Here is a 27,373-nt window from a genome sequence, read left to right on the forward strand (position 1 = left end):
CAGTCCCAATGACACTTAAAGTCAGGCATGTTCTTAAGTACCTTGCTGATTTTTGGCCTTATAGAGGCCCCTCAGTGTAGTATCTAGGTCCATTTACTAATTGGCTCAGTTTTTCTCCAGTATTGCCACTAACCCGTACATCTTTATAAATACTCTTAACCCTTAAAACACTTTTGCTATCATGAAGAGTGTGTGTGTGTCTGCATGTGTGCTCTCTTCAAGTCTTATTTGACTATGTATTCTGGTGTGGTCCCACAATGCTTTTCCATTTCCAGTAATGTACTTTTTACTCACTATATTTTTGAACAGGTCCTCGTGAAGCCGCATTGACCACTTCTTGTTCCTCATAATCTTCTTTTTCAGAGGAACTGTAGTCTGTTGTACCTTAATTATGGTATTTTAGCATTCTTAACCCCTCTTCCACCCAAGTGGATTTTAATAATTTTTTCCATTGCACCTTGTTCACTAGGTTTCTTCATTTCCCCCAAATCTGCTTTCTTGAAATCTAATACTCTTGTACTACACTGGTTCATGACCCCTTTCCTCACCACGTTTAATTCAAGTAACATGTGATCCCTTTCCCATTATTCTTAGCCTCTCTGCCAGTAACATTCAGCATTCTTGTAGAAAGACTCAACTAAAAGCAAATGGCTTGGCTTAGGTTTGAAGAGAACAACCAATCTCTTGTTACATAAGGTGACCAATATAATGACGCTCTGAGGGATGTTTCTTACTTGGGCATAAAAACTTCATAAATGTTGCAACCTAGCTGATGCAAATATAAAACCTCACATATTATGTAAAGAAGGTCATAAATTCTTCAAAAATAAATTCACAGAAAGTTAATGGTCATCTTGCTTAAACACCACTTTATTATTCTGAAGTTAGTGCCTTTACAGGTCTAACAAACTGTACAATCAAACCAGAAACTGTGACTATAAATTTATATAGTCAGCTTACGTTAGATAACATATTTAGGAAAACAACGGTGGTCCAGGTAACTGTTTAATACTCCCCCAATAAGCATATACATTAAAAAGTTTCAGATTTTCATTAAAATCCTCTTAATGCTTATTTAGCCACATATATAGGCATCAAACTGTTTCTTACAATATTTCATAGTTTAATATTGAAGCTCTATATTTTATTTTTAAAGCATTTAACTGTATTGGCAAGATAAAGAATTTCTGGTGATTCATTAAAAATGTTTTGTGAATTCAAATGATGGCTTCTGTAAACCAGGCCAAAATAACTTTAAATGCATAAACAGCAGATAAGTATTGGCCATTATTTCTTTAGTAGATCAGTAAAAAAAAAACAACAACCCCCCCTCCCCAAAACTAATAGCCTATACTAACTAATATTTGTTTTAGTTTATGGCATCTTTATTTCCTGTACTTTACATCAAGTCACAAGATGTGAGTCTTTAGGGTCAGTAGAGAAGCCACAATACATAGAGCTTCTAGGATTATACACCTATGGTAGTAAGAGCAGAATTTGTCTTTGGCCTGCCTAATTTCCACCCACTCACAACAGGAATTCAGTATTTCCTGATGAGAATGATACAACCAGGGAGGGATGGCAGACAGAGGGAGTAAGTCTAAAACGAGGAGGAAAGGCAGGAGAGGAAGTGGGAAGGAAGCAGGAAAATCCAGTGGCCTACACTACACTATCAGTAGCTCTTTTTTTTTTTTTGACTATCTGAGAAGTTGTTTGCTCTTCTGGACCTTAACCAATAAAGAATATTTGATTTAGTGAAGATTTAGATGTATTTAAAATACTGCGATGCTTGCATTTACAATGCAGAGCAGTCACTAACTGTTAAGTTGCCACTGAAAAGTACTGCTATATTTTGGCTATATATTTAACTTTGACTTTCTGACTGAACTAGAATAGAGAACACAGTATTGCCCGGCCCAGGAGATCAGCTGAATTTAAAAAAAACAAGAAGTCAGATTTGTGAGCACTTGAAGACAATGGCAGAGAAATTACCTAAAGTGTTAAATTTTTCAAACACGCAGCCCCTTTCCCCTGCATACTATATTTGAATGTGTATTAGAGCCATCTGCAGGTAGTAACATTTGTAGTATGCATCTGGATAGTTTATACCAGTTGAATCTTACAACATGCCAATATACACATCTGTTCTCGTCAGCATTCCTGTGCGACCAGGGAGCTTCAAACTGAGATATTCAGAAATGTCTAACATGCCCCATTTTCAAAAAATATTTCTAACAAATGAAATATACTTTGCGGCATACACATGAAGATTTCTCTATAAACATACAGCTATGGAGAGGATATTAGAGCAAAGTTCGTCTAACAGCCTTGATAGGATGAAAAACAATAGATAATTTTTTTTTTTTTTTTACTGTGGCATTTCTAATAATTTTTCTTATTTTGAAGGATAACCACAGGAATCACACTATTGCTTGCCAGTAAATTGAACCACCACTCCAATGATTTAAGTATTCTGCTCAGTGTTTAAAGGAAACAGCTGGGAGTAATGGGAGTACGTTTAACTGTGTTCTTTTGTGTGATGCTTGCGTTTTGCTGTTGTCTATGTTTTCATCATTGCTGAAGAAGCTTGAAAGCAGGTGAGCTGCAAGTGCATACTACTTTTAAATTTGTTTAGTAGCTCTTCTAATAACCTGCAAAAAAGAAAACATTTTATAACTTTGGCAATTTGGAGTTTACAGATTTGGGGTGTTTCAAGTTAGGTTTATCCATTTATTTAGAAGGTAATTAATGTGGCATATATCACAAGCTCTCTGACCTTGGACACATTAAGGCAGTAATATTTCGGTATACATGAAATGTTAAGTTTCTCCAAGATAGCATATCAGGAGCAAACATGCCCTACTACAAAAGCAGGTACTGTAGATGCACACCTATTTTTTAAAAAAAATCCACTTATTGTGAGTAATGCAAGGAAAATCTTATTTTGTTGGGTTCAAGTTCCTCTAGTACTTTCTTATCCTCCCACAGTGTCATATCAGACAACTGGGTGCTCTGAAGTAGTTTTACATCCTTTGGTAACAGATCCTGTATAGACCATGGTTAAGAGACCAGATACTTGAACAGAGAGACTGCTGATTCGTTCTAGTATGAAAATTCTTATAATTTCTCACAATATCGCAGGAAAATGACAAATTCCACTGCAGTGACACCAACAGACACATACTGGAAGCAGCAGCTTTCAGAGAATCAGTAGCGGAGCATTGGGAATGTTAGGACCACACTGTGTTAACTTGACACTTTTTCTTACAATCCCACAAGCTTGTTCTTTTAGAATGCATCGCAAGGAGCCTGTTTTTGTGTGGTTGAATAAGATAAGAGAAAACCCTATTGAAAGCTTTAGCAGTTATTTCTGTGTTCTCAAATACATGGTCAACTTAAATCAAGTCAAATGCTGGCACTTGTTCACAAATCCATATATAGCTGATGTTTAGATGTACAGCAAGCACAAGTTATATTTAACCTGCTGCATAATGGGACAGCAAAAATTATGTGCTCATGGAAGAACATAGCCTCAGAGGTATTATCAAGTTGTATGCTTTTGCCTTCATATAAATGATATCTTCAAAAATAAATTTTCATTTAAAAGGTGACCTGCAAAAGAAAAAAGTGGGCTTCTTTCTGCCAGCCTCCCCCTCTTCTCCCCTCCTTATGGTCTACATCAGGGGTGGCCAACCTGTGGCTCTTCAGAAGTTAATATGCGGCTCCTTGTATAGGCACTGACTCCGGGGCTAGAGCTGCAGGCGCCAACTTTCCAATGTGCCGGGGGTGCTCACTGCTCAACCCCTAATTCTGCCACAGGCCCTGCCCACACTCCACCCCTTCCCGCCCCACCCCCTAAGCCTGCTGTGCCCTCGCTCCTCCACCCCCTGAGCCTCCTGCACACCATGAAACAGCTGATTGAGAGGCGCTGATCGGCAGGGCTGCCAGTGGGTGGGAGGTGCTGGGAGCGGCGGTGCGGGGCGGGGGAAGCTGATGGGGAGCTGCTGACATATTAGTGTGGTTCTTTGGCAATGTACATTGGTAAATTCTGGGTCCTTCTCATGCTCAGGTTGGCCACCCCTGGTCTAGGTCTATTTAGACTGTAAACTCTTTTGGACAGAAACTGTTTCTTTCTCTGTGTCTGTACAGTGCCTACCACCCTGAGAAAACACACACACACAAAATAATGTGGTCTGAGCTTTTTTTTTCCTTTTTAAAGCCTGGTTTGCTACTTTGGAAGACTCTGGTGCCGAGAGACCTAGTAAAATGGCAACATCACACAAGTCAAGAGATTGAAAGCTGAGCAAATGCAAGGTGATGAGTTTTGCCATCAGGCTATTTAAAACTTTTTATTGTTTATGTTACCACCTATTGAACTCAATGAAAATATTTGTGTCACAGGCATGACTAGAGGCCTCAGATGAGACTAGGGGTCCCACTGCACTAGGCACTGTACATACATGTAATAAGAGACAGTTCCTACATCAAAGAATTTACAATCTAACACTAGCCAAAGGATGGGAGAAAGGAAGTACCGTCACCCCCATTTTACAGATATGGAACTGAGCCACAGAGCGGTTAAGTGTCTTGTCCCAAGTCACACAGGAAGTCTGTGGTAGAGCTGGGAATCGAAACCTGATCTCCTGAACAGTAGTCGAGTGCCTTAACCACAGACCATCTTTCCTCTTCAGCTACAATGCATATGGAGATTTTTGTTAAAGATTCAATGCTGTCATCCCTTTAACTAGGTCACACTGAGCATCTCAGATTGACAAGAAAACCTCCAGCAAAACCAGGGAAAATCAGAATTCATATTTCTAAGGTAAAACTAAGCATTTTGGGGGAGGGGGAAACCCCAACACTTTTAGGCCAACATTGAAAGAAGCAAGAAAGGAGAGCTCACACAATTTTATAAAATCCTTTGCAGGCTTCCTTTCAGCAGCTGCCAATCATTTCCTCCCAAAAACAAATAATACGTTGTGTACTGTAAAATTAACAAGTGTGTGTCTTTCCCAGGATCAGCGAGTGAAAGCACAAATAAATGAATACCCACTTCCCCAATAGCCCTTCTGGGAAGGGCTACTGAGGACATCCATCATTCACACGCAGGCAATATTTCAATATTACATGGAGTGTGCTATTGGTAACACCAGCAGCTCTAAATCATTCCATAAAAAATACATTTAACATAATTATTTGTAATTTTGTCATGAATGGTGTGGGAAGTTTACAGATGTAGTGGTAACATACATGAGAAAATAATCTAAGGTATAGAACACATCCTTAACTCTCTGGGCCTCAGAGCTGCCCTCTGGGTGGAGGTAGAGCTGTAAAAACTGTACCGTGCTTTGTTTGTGAACCGCCCTCTGTAATTCAGTGCACAGTGGTTGGAAACATACCAAGCCTTATGGTTTTGTCTGAAAGTTTAATTTCGATGAACTCCAATTGCAAAGGGGAACCTTCCTTACCTTTCGTAAGGCTCCTTTCGTATCTTCAGACCCTCCTGTAGAGCTCTAAAAAGGGGGAGAGGTCTTGAGGCTTGTGGATGACAGGAGCAAGGAGTAATTGTTGGATAAATGGATGGAGGCCCATTGCAGGGAGGCCAGGTTCACAAATTTTGTAGCTGTGCAAGCATCCTTTGCTCGTGTCTACAGAATATTGAACTAAGGTGATGTCTGAATGGATTCCGTGCAAATGTTTCACACATCTTTGGTTTCATAGACAGAACACAAACCAATACCAAGTTTGTTTTTCTGAGATGTGTGTGTGTGTTGTATGTGTAAATACATTCGTTATGGGCTCAACATTGTAAGGTGCTGAGCACTCTGTCCCCAAATCAGTGAAGTGCTAATTACATACTTCACCTTAAGTGTGTGAGTGGGCCCATTTATCACATGGCATTACTAACATGCTTTAATCTAAGAGCATACTTAAATTCTTTGCTAGACTGGGGTCATAGTGGCCATCATCTTCAGATCTGAATCCTTCTGGGCCCGTATCAAGGGCCCTTGCATAATACAATTAGGAGATGGTATCAGTGGCTATTTTAAAAAAAGTTATTAGTTTTTAATTATATTCCAGAATCTAAGCTTTCATTTAGGAAAACAATAAAGTTTCTAGCCCTTACAGTTGTGAACAAACAGTGGAAATGAACACAGCAACATTTGCTTGAATTTGCTGACAGCCTGAAACAATAGGTCTGGAGACATGAATCTGTCCATTCACCACAATGGGTGTTAACTCTGAAAGTTAATTATGACAATATAAATGTCAGCACTATTTCTGATTTTAGTATAAACATCAAGCTAATGTGCTTATCCACCACTGCTATATAGATACTGGTTTAGATGTAGCAGGGCAGAATACCTTTGTCAAGGGCTGCTGGGATGGGGAAAGAGGAATTCAATTTCCTCTTCTAAATTTAAAGGAGCGCTACATTCCCCTCTTATTTAAAGCCTTTGGATTACAAAACCAAACAAAACTGTCTTCCAAGTTCCCCAAGACACCAATTGTCAAAACCTTCTGTTTTCCTCCCTATTTTTCCAATGCAGTTATTGGTATTCAATAGAATAAGACAATGCAGCACACTGAAACTTGAAAATTAGCATGGAAAGCTATAATTGACAGTAATTCAAAAATAAAAGGAGTACTTGTGGCACCTTAGAGACTAACCAATTTATTTGAGCATAAGCTATCTTGAGTTACAGCTCACTTCATCGGATGCATACCGTGGAAACTGCAGAAGACATTATATACACACAGAGACCATGAAACAATACCTCCTCCCACCCCACTGTCCTGCTGGTATTAGCTTATCTAAAGTAATCATCAAGTTGGGCCATTTCCAGCACAAATCCAGGTTCTCACCCTCCGCTCCCCCACATACAAACTCACTCTCCTGCTGGTAACAGCCCATCCAAAGTGACCACTCTCTTCACAATGTGTATGATAATCAAGATGGGCCATTTCCAGCACAAATCCAGCCCCCACCCCCGATGTTCTGGTTAAACTTGGATTTAAACTTGGAGAGTGGTCAGTCTGGATGAGCTATTGCCAGCAGGAGTGTGTGTGTGTGTGTTCCGGGGGGCGGGGTGGTGGTGGTGGTGGTGAGAAAGCCTGGATTTGTGCTGGAAATGGCCCACCTTGATTACCATGCACATTGTAGGGAGAGTGGACACTTTGGATGAGCTATTACCAGCAGGAGAGTGAGTTTGTGTGTGTATGGGGGTGAGGGGGGGGTGAGAAAACCTGGATTTGTGCTGGAAATGGCCCACCTTGATTATCATGCACATTGTAGGGAGAGTGGTCACTTTGGATAAGCTATTACCAGCAGGAGAGTGAGTTTATGTGTGCGGTTTTTGGAGGGGGGTGAGGGGGTGAGAGAACCTGGATTTGTGCAGGAAATGGCCCACCTTGATTATCATACATTGTGAAGAGAGTGGTCACTTTGGATGGGCTATTACCAGCAGGAGAGTGAGTTTGTGTGTGGGGGGGCAGAGGGTGAGAAAACCTGGATTTGTGCTGGAAATGGCCCAACTTGATGATCACTTTAGATAAGCTATTACCAGCAGGAGAGTGGGGTGGGAGGAGGTATTGTTTCATGGTCTCTGTGAGTATATAATGTCTTCTGCAGTTTCCACGGTATGCATCCGATGAAGTGAGCTGTAGCTCACGAAAGCTCATGCTCAAATAAATTGGTTAGTCTCTAAGGTGCCACAAGTACTCCTTTTCTTTTTGCGAATACAGACTAACACGGCTGTTACTCTGAAACCTGTAATTCAAAAATGATACTGTATTGATTAGACTGGACTAGGGAACAGAGCGGTGACACATAAAGCCAAAGTTTCTGCTGTATAATTTAGGTCCAATGTGCCACACTGAATCAGAGCTTTGTCCTGAATCAGGGCTGCCATTCTGTGACTCACAAAAGTCAAATGCCATAACTTATTCTTCAGCACCACTATTTTGGTACTGCACTAAAAAACTAGCGCTCTTGAGAGTGGTATTATAAATGTTAAAGAAAGTGCAAGTACACTTACTTTTTGTCTGCTCCACTTAAGAGTTGCGGCAGGGCTTCCAAAGCTTGCTTAAAGCTTGAGCTGTAATGCAAACATATTTAATATTTCCCAGGCATAATAGCTCTCTCTCACAGCTCCCTCCGTATCTTCATAAATAGATACTTTAATTTATGAAATGTTTTGATTTAGCTAAATTAACACATTATCAACTCAACACCTCAGGCTTATGAATAATTTGAATATAGCCAGCCATAGGCTCAGGTAGACTTCTAGCCTGAACAAATTCCACAGCCACTGAAAATACCTGATACCAGATAAACCCTGGAGACGGACAGCAAAAGTATTTATGTAGAACATAGTCGTTGTGAGGGGCCACAGAGAAAGAGGAAGTCTCTGAAATAACTGGTCTTAGTCATTTATGGTACTATAGACAATAGTTAACAATCTGAATTCCACCCATAAGTGAACAGGAAAAAAATGAAGTACAGATGTATATGCTCTCACTGGCTTGCTGTACTTAAGAGACAGGCCACTGCATTCTATACTAGCTGAACAGCTGACTGGCATTCCAAGAGTCCTACATCCAGAGTGTTACAGTAGTCAAATGCTAAGTGGACAGAGCTATAGGTAACAGTGTCAAAATCTGCATTCAAGTGGGAAGGATACATTTTGGCTAACAGAAGATGAATGACCACTTCTTCTAGCGGGGATCCAGGAACCAGGAGGAGTCTAATGAGACCCAGAGACTGTGAATCACTTTGTTTTGATGGCAACAAGCAGGATTTTCATTTTATCAAATCTGTGTTTTTGCCAAATTGTTTTCATCCAGATCCCTATCTCTGCCAGACACTTGGAGAGCGGGGAAGTAGTACTCCCAAAATTAGATGAAAAGATACTGCTCAAAATGTTATCATAAAAGTAACAATATTTCCCATTACCAGAGATAAGCTTAATAACAGAGTTTTCAAAGTATGCCATTGTTTGAAATTAATTTGAAATAAAATTACTTTAAACAAATATTTAAGCTATATTTAGCTTATTTTAGTTTTTTCATATTTATCAGGCATTTCATTTTAAATCAACAGCACAAGCTACTTAGCATCTTACTTGCTTTCTGGCGTTACGTATATGGCCACAGCATCTCTCAATGCACAAATTTCAAGCCTTGCCTAGAGACAGAATGTAACCATAGTTACAAATTTAAAACATTCTTTGGTTAATTAAACATATATGTCACAAAGCCTCTCGCCTGTTTTCAGAAGCAAAATATTACTGCACACTGCACCTTTAAGCAGCCTTAATAACTTCAATAACTTGTTTCCTGTATTTCTGGTTACCACTCTGCCATGTCAGTTAGGAAGTGCTGCAGGAACGATTACAAATTTGTGAAATTGAAGTCAAATTGTTTATCCAATCACTATGAAGTTGTCTCCAAACAAAGAGCCGTCTCCCAGTAACAGTACCAAAGCATGAATTCTGGTGCTCCTTTTCTGCTCTGAGATAGCATTTCTGTGCTTTTATATCTGTAGCTATTGCTTTCTACAGGTCAAGACTAGCTCTTTACAGCACAGCTTGGCCAGAGAGGAAGAAAACACAAGAGAACAAACATCGGTTAAAACACATTTTAGTCTGGGTTTTGCTGCTGAATTTATTTTCTTCTTCAGATGAGGAAGTAGATGGTTCTGCTCCACTTATCTCATCTGTCACTTTGCTGCATATACAGGCTTGGGGATTTTACCTCAGCAATGTACCTGTGTGTCAATTTCCAGCTAAGCAGGCTACGATGGAAAATGAAGTTTGGGTACATTTCCGAGGTAAAAGTGAATCAAGCAGGGTATAAGAGATCTTCTTTGCTCTCATTGAAATCATTTCCACCATGGATTTTATGTGAAGATGGTAACACCATGAATTTGATCAATACTTAAAAAAATATGCCATTTACACATTTCTTTCTAGAAATGGATTAGAGCCACAAACTTCACCATAATTCACAATCGGCTTTGGTTCAGCCCATTACAGAGATTCTGATGGATCCAGCCATGAAATGCAGAGACTGATCCAAACATAACCAAAGTTAATATAACCACATCAACTCTCTAATTAAGCTTTTTAAACTCTAACATACATATTTATTTTCAACTGTAATGAAGGTTTTTGTTTGGGAATATCTTATACATATATCATACATACAGTTTTTATTTTTCCCTGCTGGATAGGCAGCCAGCATAGGTTTGTGCTTTCAGGGTGCAGGACTTCCTGGCAAGCATTAGAATTTAGCTGACCACCAATTTTATGGTAAAGAGAAATGTTTCCCTTGTAGGAAAATGGCAAGCATAGATCGGCCTTCTCAACTTTCCTGAACATCTTGTAGGTTCTTTCAGGATGAATGGGTTAGGATTTTTGAGAGCTGGGTACCTTAGGGGCTTTTAGACCCTGGTTCTGCCACCAATAAAATTTTGAGTTACTGGGTTTTAGTGTAAAACTAAGTTGTGTAGTTTTGTTTCAGTTTTAAGAGGCAAAAGCCCACTGTGGTAGCGGCACATTATCAGAAGCCATAGTTTATGCCTAACATCAAGCACAAGGCTGGGAAGTGAGCGAAGCCTGGATATGTAGGGGGTGTCTAGATCAGGGGACTGGCTGTTAAATATAGATTGAGGCGTCTCTTGTCAAAGCTCAGTTCTTTCCACAGGGTACGGGTATTTTTGAGCAGTTTGGTCTGGTCCATATCCTACCGGTTTTGGTACAATCAATCTATCAATAGTGAGGGTTGATTATGGCCAGAATGATAGAAAGGGACCACAACTGACAAATTTTTCTCCTGGGAGAGACAATTCTTTCAGTTATGGGTTCAGGTAGTGAGTTCAATAAAAGGTGGGCTGCTTATTCAACTCAAAAGTTAATTGTGTAGAGCCTTTATTTACCAACTTTACCCGGATCTGACAAGAAGTCCTTCCGACAAGAATTCTCCCTCAAATGATACTCTACTAACAGTACTTGGAAAGTGTTACAAGTACATTTAAAATCAAAACTGTACATAAGGTTTATAATATGGTGCAATTTAATATTTAGGTTTCCCCCCACCAGATGCCAAGTCTGCTGGAGAGAACATGAAATGGCAGCTGGTAGTTCCTGCAAGTCCTAGAGAGGCTGTACGTCGGAGAGAGTACCCGCTGAGTCAAAGGGAGCTTTCTTTTTTCTTTAGACTTCTCTAGAACTAGTTCAAACGACTGGATCAATCAGGAGTGAGTAGGGCAGTGTTAAAATATCTGTTTTACCCACTTCCACGATCTGAGTTCAAAGCAGGCATTGCTACAATCTGAAAGACCCTGCCACACAGTATAGTTCATTTGTTTAAAAAAATCATAAGCTTGGTTTAAAAACAAAACCCAAATATTTGAATATAGTCCTGAGACTCTGCATTTAATAACATTATACAACTATTGTGAGTCAACTCCTCATCCCTCCAAAATCCCTTTTGGAATTTCACTAGGCTATGGAGTCTTCTGCTCCAATTAAGTTTAATTGCTAACTAGAAAGCATAAATAGTCTATGGACTCTCCTCTTTAAATGTTAAGTTGATAATATTCTACATTGTATCTTCATTACAAAGAGTGTAATATATTTTTAAAAATAACCCCATTTTTGTTTAGATTTTCAGCTGCTTTACAATTCTAAAACAAAGCTGAAAAAACAGTAAGATGGGTGTTGGCTGCAGATTTCCATTTCTTTTATCTGCCTTATTAAGAATGGATTTTAAAAGCTAAACAATCTTTTTAAATACAAGACATGGAAGAATTGAAGTAAAACCTGAATATGACGGTATTTTAAGATGTAAAATTAATTGACTGGATTACAAACAATTCACAGACCATATACAGCCTATAGGTATTCCTCAGTCAAAAGATTCAAAAGCACTGACTTAAGAGTTTTGTCTGAATAAGGACTATTGGATGTGATTCTATGAAGAATGTGATTAAACCATGTATTCTATAAATAAATGAAGCACCATAACCAGTGTTATAATTATTTACAAAACCCTAAGAGTTTACCCTTCCTTGAACCCCTTTGGGAATCTTAATGTCACAAGAAAAGCACTCAAAATAAATGGTTAGAAACAATGGGCCAGCACATATTCCCGCCCACCTCTTTTTATTAAAATACTCTGGTCACCGTTCATTTGCTCATTGTTGTTAGTAGTGGTTCATCTAATCTGAAATGGGAAAGGCAAGACTTTTGATAAATGGATCTTTAAGACCTTCTTTAATGGTAATTTTTGCAAGTGTTTCTGTAGTGATGTCATTTTGCAGCTTCAGTGAAACAGCTATGCCTTCCTCTGGAGTTGTACAATACAGGAAATGTTTTTATTCTCTCTCCAGACATTGGAATAATATACCACTATGACACATCACTACACTGGCCTTTCCACACTAATACCAATAGATTTAAAAACAAGCTATAAAATACAATTAAAAACATTATTAAAACCAAAATCTTTGCAAACAAAAATAAGAACACATTCAAAATATTTAATTGGCTGCTGTAAAATAATGGGTAAAAATATAACTTCTACAACAGCTGTTTGTTGCATTTGAGTACAAAGAGAAACTCAGAGTCTTTATCTACCTGTAAAGCTCCATTTTTACTGAACGATGACACACACTGCATCAGTCGACTTAGTTCTTCAGCAACAGATTCCACAATCTTTGACAGTACTCGAGGCACTAATTCCTTAGAGATAGTGAAGACCTGCAGGTTTTAAATCACAGTTATGAATTGGGTATCTGTATTAATATTTATATTGCACCTTAGTATGGACATGCAAAGAGTTAACCTTGATTGCATGTTTCGCTGCTTTTCCCAGAAGCACCTTATCTTCTTCCCACTGCTCAGCCAGTTTGTTCCACCTGTTAAGGGTTGTCATAAACCTAGACTGAAAACTCTCTTGGACTGTCTTTTTTTATTACTTGCTTATATAACACTGAGATCAATAGTGCCTGGATTCCCAATTAGGGTCCATAGTTGCTGCCATAATAATAATACAAAATCCACCTCCTAAGAAGCTTACAAAACAACAGAGTAATAAAACAAATAGATAGGTGCTGAAATGAGATCAAACAGTGTCAGAGACCAGAAGCTTGGCAAAAAAGTAGGTTTTAAGGAGAGATTTAAAGACAATAAGAGACTGTTAATGCACTGGAAGAGGGATAATGTCTCATATAATTAGGAGAGAGAATTGGGCAGAACACGGGGCAAGAGATGGATAAGAGGAAATGAGATCGGCCCTGTAGGTAGAGCAAAGTTGTGTTAAGCCTTGACGATGAAAATGAGGAGCAGTGTGGATTACATGTGGAAAAGAGAGGGGAAAGAAAAAGGGATGGTGATTTGAGGAGGAAGTGATGTGATCAGAGTCATAAGAAAAGATGATGATTTTGGCTAGAAATTTAATTATTCATTTGTTCAGATTTCTTAAAAAAACAAGCAATCAACAACAAATGATTCGGTCTCACTTTTGCTACAGGACTTTTGCTTTATGTGAAAGTTAGGAGTGTGTCCGATTTCACAGTGAAAAACTGCTTTATAGAAATGCATAATCAGTTGAAAATACTTTGAGAAACACCAGTATGTGGATGAGTAAAACTCAAATATGAATTTAGAAACCATACCTGATTTTTCATGATATATGTGAGAGTGATGTGTCATGGATCTCACAGACTAGACAAACAGTAATATAACAGATTTGCACCACAGCCAAGGCATACTGAGCACACACATGCTGGCTATCAGTCACTCACCCTGTTAGTTCAAATAATCATCTTGCTTTTAACTGCTTTGACCCACAAAAGCCAACAGTTTTGGTCACATACAGAGAAAAATGGTAAAAGCAAAATGGGAAAAAGCCATTTCATGCAGGTGTTGCTGAGCAATACAACACAAGCATACCAAGTAAACGGTCAAAACCTTCTAATAAGAAGAACGTATTTGTACCCACAATGGCTGTTCTCAACGTTACTTTTTAGAACTCAGGAAAAAAATTCTCAGCTATAGTACATCATCACATTTTTGCAAAAACTATACTTATTTTGGTTTCAGTTGAAATTTGACTTTTAGTTAAAGTAACTATTTTTTTCACCTCAGAACCTGCCTATTGCACAGCTGATGGTTAACTATTGTTGTTTAAACTATGGAAATCAGCAGTGTTGCTAGCAAAATCTAAGACTGAGCCAGATTGGCAAAATTTCAGCAGAAAACAGTGTTACTCTTGTGGAAATTGTAAAATTTCACACCAGTGATCAAATTCACATAGTTCTGCAAGTACTTGCAAAAATGTCATTTCACACACAGAAATTCATGAGGCAAAACTGAACATGGGAGAAACAACTCGCATCCAATTCAGTAGGGTATTTACGCATGTGCCCTAATTTTAAGCAGGAGTAGTCCAATTGACACCAATGAGACAACAAACTCTTTAAAGTTAGTCATATGCTTAAATCCCTGTCTGAATCAGGACTTTAATCATCATACCTACTTAAAAGGACACAGCCAAGTTAAAAATCATTTTAAAAATTTCGTTACTTGTGTTTATTAAAACAATTTAGATTATTTTAACTGAATTTAAAAGAAAAATCTAACTTATTTTGTTTGTTCCTTTCATGTAATTTACTCATCTTGGAAAATGAAAATAGACTAATAATTTTCACTGTGGTTTATAGTTATGTTAACTCCTTCATTCTCAGGTACTGGCACAATGCTGCAGTATTTGTGCTACAGACACTGGAGGTAAATACCTGCATCAAAGCAAAAATCTGTTTTAATTGGAATTCCAAAAGCCATGAAAATATTTCAATTAGCATTAGTGTCTCTAATTAGAGAAAATATTAAAAGGAGTCTAGAATACTCAAAAGCCAATTTAAACAAGTAAAGAGGGTCTAAAGACAGAACAGTGTTATTTGTGCTATGTGAAAGAATGGTTTTGGTAATACTAATGAGAAAATACATTTTGTGATAGAGAGGGATGGGATTATTTCGAACAGGTGCTTTAACTTAAGTACTGTAGAAAATTCCTGCAATAGTCAATTTACACTTAGGTATGCATCTGCAAGTGTGCAGCTCTGCAAATAATTATTTCAATTTTCATCAGAAATTTCACATTTACTTTTTTAACATACACTCCTCCTCTCTGTTGCACGCCATGGCCCACTTTGGAAGTCTAGACGGTACATATCCGCGGTTCCCAAACTGGGGATCATGCCCTCAGCAGATGGGGTCGTGGGCCAGCAGGTCAGATTCGGCTTGTGATCTGACGCTGTCTGCCCCCAAACATATCCAGACTTGCTCCATAAGCGATACACCAGGAGACCGCTATTTTGATCTACAAAATGGTGACCTCCACAAAGTGTGACCTCACACCTACGGTGTGTGTGAGGTCACTCTGTGCAGAGATCACCATTTTGTAAAATAGCAGCTTCCTGGCACAGTATTTGTGGAGCAGGTCCAGACACGTTGGCTGTGCGGAGTTGGTTGTATGGATGCCATTTAACCATTTGAACCATCTGGCTGTGCCAGCATCTAGGGGAGGGAGACTTGAATCCAGAAGATACTTATCTGTGGGCAGCAGTTTTACCACAAGAGCATCCTCTCTGCTTGAGCCAGTAGGAGTCTGTGCTAGCTTTTTCTGAGCTGGGAATCTGCAGTGGCTTGTAAGTGCCTTAAGGCAGGGCCCATATCTTCTTTTATGCCATCCTAAGTATCCTGTTAGTACTCAATAAAGAATCATTGTAAATTGCTGTCTCTGTGCTGTAAGTTACTGGCTGACAGCGAAATTATTTGGCCTCCCACACATGTGATGACTGAGCATCTCAGCCAGATGGAGTAATGGTTTGCATCCTTTTTCCCTGACTTGGACCATTATAAAGTATGATTGGGTGTGAAACCTGTTTGCAAGCCTCATGCCATGGATTTGCCAGCAGCTGAAATTGAACAGCTCATCAACATTTCCTACAATTGATTCTTGGGAGGAACATATGCCCAATTTTCTCTCCCAGAGTTCTGGTTCACCATCAAGAATGAACATCCTGCTTTCTCAATACATGCATTGAAACTGATGGTGCCATTCATGAGCACATATTTGTGTGAAGTTGGTTTCAGCACATTTGTGTCCATCAAGTCTCAGTATTGATCTGCCACTGATGTCACCATTAGATTAGATGTGCAATTTCTACTATGCGGCTGGATTTAGAGAAGCCATGTCGTCACATACAAGTCCATGTGCTCACATAAGAGAGCACTAACTAAAATTCCTTGGATTCCTTGGTTGTTACATTGCTTTGTTGTTGACTGGGTCACAGGAAACAGTAAGTCTCAAAATGGGGTCATGCAGGCAAATATGAACTATGTATCCATTCCAGATTTTCTATTTGTGCTTGATGAATTTCCATGCAACATGATGTACGTTTTCCCCCTCTAACAGCACATGTTCAACACTTCCCCCACACTCCCATCTCTTGAAGCACAAACTAGTTCATAGAAAGAGCACTGTATTTTTTTAAAACATGCACGGAAAGAGAAGAATTGAGTATTATACTTTGACTTTCCTCTTCTTCAGATTGTTGAAAGAAAATAAAAAGCACACACCCAGGATTTGTCTCCACAGGGAGTTATTCCAAAACTGCTACCCGTGATTAACTCCACATAAGGACACTTATTCCAGAACAAGAGTACCTTATTTTGAATTAGTTTAAACTATATTAATTTGGAAGAAGACACTCTTATTTACTCTTAGTGTGCTTTGACCTACCCTGTTTTGAAACAGGAGCAGATTAAAATGCACTAGGGAACTTTTAGGGCACGACAGCAGGATCCACATAGACAGTTAGGATAGCAGCAGGATAGCACAAAGTAGATTTACTTCCCAGCTTGCTGTGTACTCACTGTTCACATAGGTAAACCAAGTTTAATCCATGCTAATTCGGAATAAGAGTGTCTACACCTAGAATTAATCAGGAATAGTTAATCCAGTTTAAATTCACACGCTACTTTAGTCTGGATTCTCTTTCAGGGTAAACAAGCCCTAAAATGCGATATGTGGTGTTACCGATGGACGTTTATAAAATTTTCAACCACCCCCACCTCTTTAATAAAATTTGTATTTAAACACAAAAATTAAGGTGGCCTGATTTTCAGAGGTGCTCATTTCCAATGAAGTCAGCCAATTTATTTTGTTTGACACTTGTAATAATGTGAATAATCTAAAGTTACCTCACCTCTGCGTGCACAGCGATGATATTCACTAATGCTTCTTTCAAATAGTTTCTGACACCTAAAACAGAACAAAAAAGGACAGTCAATCACGATCACTGTGTTATCTTGACAGAGCTAAGATAGTCTACTGTTCAATTCTATTGCTCAATGGTAGACTTTTTCTTTTCATTTCTTTAACTAACACATTTGCAATGATAGAGGCAGAAAGAGAAAGTTCCACAGCCACATCGCCACAATCTATTTCCTTTTTCAAAATCAAATGGAGAAAGGCACATTTCCTTACAGCAAAAGGTTAAAGAAGCCAGTAGGTTCCTGTTTCAGTATTCTTCTTCTGTGTGAGAGCCTGTCTCTGATAACCTTTCAGTTTACCACAGATCCAATATTTAAAAAAAAAAGAAAATCCCCTTAATGTAAAGGTCCTGTTGATACACATACAATATGGTATATTACATGTGTAACAGGCAAGTGATGTTTTAAGACGCGAACGTAGACAACAGAATTATATAGCTTGCAAGCAGAAGATCTCATTCCTATTTCTTTTGCAGCTTCTTTGATTGTGAAATATTATCATAAATGGAAATAAGAATTCTTGTTTCTATGGAAGTGGTTTTAGAAGATATTACTCATGACACTTTATAGCAGATGTTATGCTTATATAGAAGAAGTTTCTTTGGGGAAAAAATTTCAAGCAAGCAGTTTATTGTCTAACAAAACTTTTACAGTAGCACATAAAATATTTGTTCAGTAAATCTAGAGTAACAGAACAAATCTGGCTCTTTGTGTACATTGCTTTGCAAGCAATGGCAACACAGGGACTATTTTTTTTAACGGTAGTTAATTTGCGACATAAAGGCAAGCAGAATCGTTGAAAGCACAAAAGCAGTAGAGAGAGAGAGAAGGGGTAGATGTACATGATTGGCCAGATTCTGATTTTGTTACACTAACGTAAATCCAGAGTACACTGACCCCACATCGACTTCTTTGTACATACTCCAAATGTAACTGAGATCAGAATTTTGGAGAATATTAAGGTTCTACAGATTGTGAGTTACAATGGATATTAATATTGCTATTATAAAAGTTACATCAAAGATACACTTGTAATCAGTTCATCTCATTCACTCCATCTTTCTTAGATACGTCTCAGTCGTTATAGCACAGTTCTACTTTGAAAAGTGACTCTAAAAATGACATTGAGGGAATCAAAGTGCATTGTCTCTCAACTATCATTTCAAGTGTACTCAGTTTATAAAATACATTTGTGTGTTTATTTTATTGGCAAGTCCATCTTGAGATTTAAAAATCAGGCTGCACTCTTTCCTTCCCATCAAACCTAGTTCAAACACACCCAGAGTCCCCCTGGCACTCACCTCTGTAATCCTTATCACTCACAGCTTATTATGAAATCTGTATTTTGTGTATGTATACAAATCTATACATTTTCTCCATTATTCATAGATGGACTGAGCTGGGAAGGCTGGGAGGAGGCAGATACAGGAAGGTTGGGAGATTAAGAGAAGAAGAGGTTCAAGAACAGAAACTGCATGCCACATGAAATGGCAGCAAGTAGAGGTGATTGAAAACCTATGTTGGAAGCAGCATGAAGCTGCTGAGGGAAGAAGCCCCTCAATTAGGGAAGGACCTATAAGTAGCCCTGTTTGGGGGCAGGAGTGGCCGCCAGGAAGATAACAACCTCATTTAGGACAAGAGCAGGTCTCCTACATTCCCATACTCTTTAAATCTCACTGCGGGGGAGCATGGTGATGGGAGAGAGAAGTTTCACAGTGCTGGGCAGATCCATACTCTTGGCTAGGCCTTAAGGTCATTGGTTCTCCGGGACAGAGAGCGATGCTGAGCTGAGCTCACTGACACAGACTCCCAACATTGTATGAGGAGGAGAGAGGAGCAGAGCGAGCACATGGAGAACTCTAACTCTCTCCACCTCATTGCAAGGACACTTCCCAACTGCAGAGTCTTTTGAGAGTTCAAACTGGTCTTCTCATCCACTATGACTAGATCTCCATGATTTCTGCAGCGGCCAGTGTAGCTGACCTCAGGGCTGCCCAACCACTGATGGTGTGGCTGGCCCTGGGGACTGCCTGAGTAGTGGTCCTGGGGGTGGCCAGAGCAGCTGCTGCTTGGCAGCCCCCGGCAGCCGGTGGTGCTGGCTCCAGGGCACCCCTCTACCCCCACCACCCCCCAAGCAGTGGCTCCCTGCTCCCCCCAAGCAACGGCCTCCTGGGGCTCACCCCAGAGCAGCAGCTCCCCAGTTAAGATTTAGTCAGGTGTATTTTTATGGTCAGTGACCTGTCCATGACTTTTACTAAAAATACTCCTGACTAAACTGTACCCTTAATTATGACCTTTGGTCACATCTGTATAACTCCACTCTCTTCAAATTACACTTTGAATCACACGTGTGCAATACCATCGCTCTTAATGCATTTGCACCGGCATAAAGTAACCGATAACCTCTATAATCAAAACTTAGGAGACAATTATGTTAATTGGGCACTGGACAGAACAATCACTCTTTGTTGGTTCTGAAAGGTTAACAGGAATAAAAAGATATAACAATCTATTTATGTCACTAAAGTCATACAGACGGAGCAGATCTGTTCAGGAAGAAGATTCCATTTTTACATAGTCACTATTTAGGATAGAAATACACTTCAATCTAATGATGTGCCTAGAAACAAAGGGCTTCTCATAAGCTCTATAAGGTAGAAGTGCCATCAGGCTTTTATTCATACCTCCACACATTCTCTTCCCTGAAAAGTTTTTCATTTAAACTAAACAAATAGCAAAAAACAAAACAAAAACTGTAGTGGATTAAAGTTCCCAAATTTCCAGAATTTTATCAAGCCCTCTCCACTTTTGCTCTTTGTTACAAGGTGGAGAGGTGAAAACACTGCAATACAAAAAGTTTTTATGATTTGTGAAACTGGCTGAAATAATATTTTCCTTGTAATTAGCAAACCAAAGTGGTGATATTACACATCACTACCTGTACCCTGTCAAAAGTTCACAGGCTGATGTGAGATTGTGCCATATTCCCTTCGCCTCTTTCCCTCTTCACCTTCCTTTCCCTTCTCATCCCCTACTTTCCTTTCTTAGGGCTCAAATCTGCTGTAGGCTGCATCCAGCAGAGGACAACACAATCACATACCACCAAATATAGTCTGATGAAGTGAGCTGTAGCTCACGAAAGCTTATGCTCAAATAAATTGGTTAGTCTCTAAGGTGCCACAAGTACTCCTTTTCTTTTTGCGAATACAGACTAACACGGCTGCTACTCTGAAATCTGATGAGTTAGCATACTACATCAGTTCTGCCTTAGGAAAACTAGCAAATAAAGAGGCAGACACATTTTTGCAATAGACATTGTCACTGATAATAATACCTACCAGTGATATGGAAATACATGAAGAATGAATACCAGCCACATCAAAGATTGGGATTTAGGTCCCATCACACCATACAGACTTGGGTAAAAAATGTATTTCTTTTTCACAAAGTATTTCTCAATTAAATTATACATTACATTATTCAGAGTAACAGGCTGCATTAAGCAAAGACAAAGTTAAGAAGAAAATATACAAGTTAGGTAGGCACAGTTGAGTTACGTGATGTCAGTACAAACTAGGGAAATGACATGGTGCTTGACAAATATTGTTAGCAACTGGTCCCCCTAAACCAGTACTGAAAATTTTCAAAACTCTTATGGAAAGATGACAAACAGTTTTGCACCTCTTATACTAGTAAAGACCATTTTCAATAGCTGTTCAAGGAGACTTGTTGTGACAACCATTGTCATCAATGAGTCAATTTCCAACTGTACACAGAGCACGAGCAGTTACTAATGTAAAAGGGGTGCTCCTTTTCTTCTATTTCAGGAAGGATTTTTATTTTTTCATGTGGAGACACAAAACCAAATAAATCAGGACCTGCAGGCATAATGAACAGCTACAGTATATTTTGAACAAAAAATAATAATAATCAGATTACTAGTTTTTATATCCCTGCAGCTTTTAATGAGCAACTTCATGGAAGCAAAGCATTAGCTTTTTTGTAGTATAATTAATTAAAAATATGAGCAACGTCATCCAACTGTAAATTTGTTAGGAAATTCTGTTCAGAAAGTAAAATTTCTATGTATATTGTATTTTTGTATTTCTCCAAAACTGCACTGTGACCCACACAATTATAGTTTTGGGATACCATGCTGCCAGTTCTATTATATAGCACTAAAGCAAATGCACTGTATAACCATAGGTTGTAATTAGTAGGCCAATCAAGCGAAATGTAACAACATTCTTAAATTTAAAACAGTTCTTATTTAGAGTACTGAGACAATTTCCCATGGGAAGCAAGACTAAGGGGAAAAACAATAGAAGACAGTTGGCAGTTTTTCGAAGAGACATTATTAAGGCAAAAGAGCAAACTATCCCACTGTGAAGGAAAAATAGGAAGTATGGCAGGAGACCACCTGGCTTAACCAGGAAACCTTCAATGATCTAAAAATCAAAAAAGGAGTCCTTTAAAAAGTGGAAACTAGGTCAAATGACAAAGGATAAATATAAACAACACAAATATGTAGAATTAGAAAGGCCAAGGCACAAAACAAGATCAAACTAGTTAAAGACATAAAAGGTAACAAGAAAACATTCTACAAATACATTAGAAGCAAGAGAAAGACCAAGGACAGGGTAGGCCCATTACTCAATTGGGGGTAAAAATAATACCAGAAAATGTGGAAATGGCAGAGGTGCTTAATGACTTCTTTGTTTCAGTTTTCACCAAGAAGGTTGGTGGTGATTGGATGACTAACATAGTGAATACCAATGAAAATGAGTTAGGATCAGAAGAGGCTAAAACAGGGAAGGAACAAGTTAAAAATTACTTAGACATATTAGATGTCTTCAAGTCGCCAGGGCCTGATGAAATGCATTCTAGAATACTCAACGAGCTGACTGAGGAGGTATCTAAGCCATTAGCGATTATCTTTGAAAAGTCATGGAAGATGGGAGAGATTCCAGAAGACTGGAAAAGGACAAATATAGTGCCAATCTATAAAAAGGGAAATAAGGACAACGCAGGGAATTACAAACCAGTCAGCTTAACTTCTGTACCCAGAAAGAGAAGGGAGCAACTAATTAAGCAATCAATTTGCAAACATCTAGAAGATAATAAGGTGATAAGTAACAGTCAGCATAGATTTGTCAAGAACAAATCGTGTCAAACCAACCTGATAACAAGCCTTGTGGATAGTGGGGGAAGCTGTAGACGTGGTATATCTTGACTTTGGTAAAGCTTTTGAAACTGTCTCACATGACCTTCTCATAAACAATCTAGGGAAATGCAACCCAGATGGATCTACTGTAAGGTGAGTGCAAAACTGGTTGGAATACCATTCCCAGAGAGTAATTATCAGTGGTCACAGTCATAGAATCATAGAATATCAGGGTTGGAAGGGACCTCAGGAGGTCATCTAGTCCAACCCCCTGCTCAAAGCAGGACCAATCCCCAATTTTTGCCCCAGATCCCTAAATGGCCCCCTCAAGGATTGAACTCACAACCCTGGGTTTAGCAGGCCAATGCTCAAACCACTGAGCTATCCCTCCCCCCCATGCTGGAAGGATGTAATGAGTTGGGTCCCACAAGGATCAGTTCTGGGTCCGGTTCTGTTCAATATCTTCATCAATGATTTAGATAATTGCAATAGTGTGTACGTATAAAGTTTGCAGATGATACCAAACTGGGAGGGGTTGCAAGTGCTTTGGGGGATAGGATTAAAATTCAAAATGATCTGGACAAACTGGAGAAATGGTCTGAAGTAAAAAGGATGAAATTCAATACAGACAAATGCGAAGGATTTGGCACTTAGGAAGGCACAATCAATTGCACACATACAAAATGGGAAATGACTGCCTAGGAAGGAATACTGCGGAAAGGGATCTGGGGGTCATGGTGGACCACAAGCTAAATGATGAGCTAACGGTGTAACACTGTTGCAAAAAAAGAGAACATCATTCTGGGATGTATTAGCAGGAGTGTTGTAAGCAAGACACGAGAAGTAATTCTTCCATTCTACTCTGTGCTGATTAGGCCTCAACTGAAGTATTGTGTCCAGCCCTGGGCGCCACATTTCAGGAAGGACGTGGACAAATTGGAAAAAGTCCAGAGAAGAGTGACAAAAATTATTAAAGGTCTGGAAAACATGACCTATGAGGGAAGACTGAAAAAATTGGTTTTGTTTAGTCTGGAAAAGAGAAGACTAAGAGGGGACATGATAACAGTTTTCAAGTACCTAAAAGGTTGTTACAAGGAGGAGGGAGAAAAATTAACCTCTGAGGATAGGACAAGAAGCAATGGGCTTAAATTGCAGGGAGGTAGGTTTAGGTTGGACATTAGGAAAAACTTCCTAACTGTCAGGGTGGTTAAGCACTGGAATAAATTGCCTAGGGTCGGAGGTTGTGGAATCTCCATCATTGGAGATTTTTAAGAGCAGGTTAGACAAACACCTGTCAGGAATGGTCTAGATACTTAGTCCAGCCATGAGGCAGGGGACTGGACTTGATGATCTCTCAAGGTCCCTTCCAGTCCTATGATTCTATGATAACACAGTACTTTTTCTGAATGAAATGTGTTCAAGAATAACCAAAAAAACCCTTGAAATTCTCATGGAGAATTATCAGCCCCTATTGTACAAACACTGTACATTCCACTCCCAAGGTCTTTAAACTGCAAAATCTGTCTAGCCAGAATCCTAGCTGCCACGAGCAATTATTGGTAAAATTACTTGATCAGGAATGTGTGTTTTATATTATGTTCTAAAGACATGCAGAGAAAAGCTGGTTGGGAAGATTTAAACACCCAGATGTGTACGACAGTTTCAACCATACTTTAGCTGATAGAAACTTAAAACAACAACAACACATCTTCCTATTTTGGGCCAACCACAGCAGTTTTGTACTGATGAAACGTTTGGAAAGAATCTATTATCTGTTAAATACAATTTTCCATTTTATGTCTTAAATAGTTTAGTTTGTGGCAAACAAAACCCCCCAGAAAGTTCACTTTTTAGAAAGTTTAACAAAGAATGTAAAGCTTTTGCAATGACTTGTACAAACTCTGAGAAAAACAGAAGGGAAAGATTTGTGGTTCTGAGAAGTAACAGAAACTAAGCTTGCAGTCACTCAGTGGAGTAGTAGTTCAGGAGAGGGTCAGATAAAGTATTATCCTATCAAATGTACTGCACTTGGGTATACAGGTTTAGCTGTAGAAGAACTATATCACTGAATTCTCCACAAACAACCATAAAACACACACAATACTGCATATCAAATCAATTGGATTCTGAGAGTTGGGTTTTCCAAAAGTATTCAGCTAATGTAAGTCCCCCACAAAAAACTGCTGAAAGGTAGAATTTGTGTGGAATGTATACGTATATACAAGTTGCGTATAGTTTTAAAATGATCAGATAAACATGAAAATGTTGTAACTTTTCTACATCTGTGTGTGCAATTTTAGCACGTTTTAAAAAGAAAGCAACAAAAATCTGCATGCACAGTGTGCGCTCACCTGAGCGCACGGAGTATATTTGAACTCATCAGGACATTTTCTCTATCTGCATGCAACAAGCTAGTTCTTCAAGTGCTCAAACATATTCCAGTGTAAACTGATACAGAAAGAGGATGTGAACATCAAACATTTTAACCTCGTCCACAGCCTAGAAAACTCAAAGCTCAAAGAACGTTGAATTCAGCTAAGACAGCAAGAACATACAGGACATTTTTTAACTCAGCCTAGATTTAACGTATTTTAAATGTTTTAAGATTTGAGTTGCTTTAGAAGTGATGTATAATACTGGCACAATTAGGAATTTTAACTCATTTTATTTGTCTCTTGCCAAGTCAGCCAGTCAGATCGTATGCTGTGGGTCAAGTGGTGTGAGTAAAGAAGGGATTAAGATGAACAAGTTTTATGAAAAAGTAGGTGACATCATTAAATAGTTTTGTTCACAGTTAGTAAACCATACTAGTGATGAGGGTTGATGCAATGTCAAAACTTTAAGAAGAAAGATAGAGAAGAAAGATAAACAGCAGAGAAGGACCTTAGGAAAAAAATTACCTACCTTTCCATAATTTATTGAATGCATACGTACATTCTACTGTAGATGTGTGTGCACCTTGTGCACAGTTGCTGGAAATTTTTTCCCTCAGTAATACCTGTCGGGGTAGCGTGAGCACCCTCTGGTGCCTTGCATCACTGCATGAGTGGTATAAAGGACCTCGCTGGCCCCCCGCAAACCCCTCAGGTCCTTTTGAAAAGACTCCAATAGAGAGGGGAAGGAGAGAGGGTCACGGAATGGACATGTGCAGCACATCTTGAAGAACAGTTACAGAAAGATAGATACGCGTTTTTTCTTCTTTGGTGTTTGCACATGTCCACTCCACTACAGGTGATTCACAAGCAGTTTGAACTGGAGGTGGGCGTGGAGTCTACTTAAACAGGGACTGAAGGACCACCTGTCCAAATCTGGCATTGTGTCTAGATTGATGAGAGATGACCTAGTGAGAGACAAACATATGGACTGACAATCAGATTACTGCCCTACAAACATCTGGTATGGTTACATGAGCCAGCAAGGCTACAGAAATTTGCCTGCAACCTGGTTGAGCGAGCCACCATTTTACTGGCAGTGCAATATCAGCTAATTGGTAGCATAAACACAGCTAGAAATCCAGGAAGAGATCCTCTGAATAGCCCTTTACTCTGTATGAAACTGCATCAAAGAGCTGAGAAAAAGACCTGAAAGACTTAGTCCAATATAGGTAAAAAGCCAAAGCTCTTCTAATATATAGAGTATGGAGCATTTCTTCCCCTTTACTCAAATGAGGCTTTGGAAAAAAAGTCAATAAACAAACTGCTTGATTAATGTGAAAATCAGAGTACTGCTGAGGGAAAAATCTCCAAAAACTGTGTATGAGGTGTGCACACACCTACAGTGGAATGGACATGTGCAATCACTTGAAGAAGAATCTCATGTTGTTAGGCAAATTCACTGTTAGAAAGAAACAAGATGGGTGAGGTGATATTTTTTTTATTGGATCAACTTCCGTTGGTGAGAGATGAGCTTTCGAGTTCTAGAATTCTTAGAAGAGCTCTGTGGAGTTGGAAAGCACATCTCTTGCACCAACAGAAGTTAGTCCAATAAAAGATACAGCCTGACCCACCTAGTTTCCTCTTACATTCTGGAACCAATACAGCTATAACACTGCATATATATAAGAAAGAAACATAGGCAAGAGTACTAACTGCTGCTGTTTTTCAATGCCTGCAGGCAGGACGTTTTGAGAAAGAACAACTCATGGGAGATCCTACAGCTGTCAACTACAAGACAGTTCTGATAATGTCTAAATCCCCACGGTTAAGGGGAATGAATCATTGACATAGAAATTAAAAGCTCTTCATATGGTTATGTAGTCAGTCCTTTTTTAGACAATTTTCAAGACTGAACTATTTGACATGCTGATGAGAAATCCAAGCCATGGTGAACTGAAGCAGAAACTGAACCTGAGTTTAGAAATGGCTACCAAGTTTTGGAATAAAAAGCACTCGGCTCCAAGGACCCAGTCTTTAGTGTAGGGGAAAGGTGATTCATACTGTAGGTCTATGCAACAACATTGGCCAGTATTCAGCATTCTTTGTGGAAAGGCCTGGTGGCCTGGAGGTGTACTAGCATATGTATTTTGGTGGAAGTAGGAGCCTAAAGATCTGGTAGTATGAAATCTGATTCTAAAGCTCAATTATTATTTGCATAATTCACTGTTCTGGGTTGTCTATGTTCTGAGCACTGAGTTCTGCCAATTATAGTTACTCAGTCTCCCTCTCAGAACTTCTTTGCCTTATTGTTTAATAATTCCCCCCCCCCCCAATTATTATAACAAACACAGTATGACAACCCATTTGAGATGAATGTGATTCATGCGTAGTTGCACTGCTCTGATACTTGACTGTCCTTGGTGGGTTCATATGCTGTCCAGACACAAAATGCAGGACTACCATACCAGAATGTATGAAAGGAGGACTGA

At 39.1% G+C, this 27,373-nt stretch overlaps 1 protein-coding gene across 2 annotated transcripts in view; it reads right to left on the reverse strand.

The window, feature by feature from the left end:
* Positions 1-849: 849 nt before the first annotated feature.
* EXOC2 (exocyst complex component 2) overlaps positions 850-27,373 on the reverse strand; it is a 185,358-nt gene continuing 158,834 nt past the window's right edge. The window contains exons 24-29 of one of the 2 annotated variants that reach the window (XM_084618785.1): positions 17,279-17,334; positions 12,642-12,764; positions 9,126-9,187; positions 8,040-8,099; positions 5,469-5,513; positions 850-2,651 (exon numbers count right to left, since the gene is read on the reverse strand). In XM_084618785.1, the coding sequence (XP_084474911.1) occupies positions 2,561-2,651; positions 5,469-5,513; positions 8,040-8,099; positions 9,126-9,187; positions 12,642-12,764; positions 17,279-17,334 (437 nt within the window). In that variant the 3' untranslated portion in view covers positions 850-2,560. The remainder of the gene's footprint in view (positions 2,652-5,468; positions 5,514-8,039; positions 8,100-9,125; positions 9,188-12,641; positions 12,765-17,278; positions 17,335-27,373) is intronic. The other variant, XM_084618786.1, reaches the window with a different exon arrangement.

This window comes from Lepidochelys olivacea (genome assembly GCF_965140295.1).
Source record: "Lepidochelys olivacea isolate rLepOli2 genome assembly, chromosome: 2".
Taxonomy (NCBI): Eukaryota; Metazoa; Chordata; order Testudines; family Cheloniidae; genus Lepidochelys; species Lepidochelys olivacea.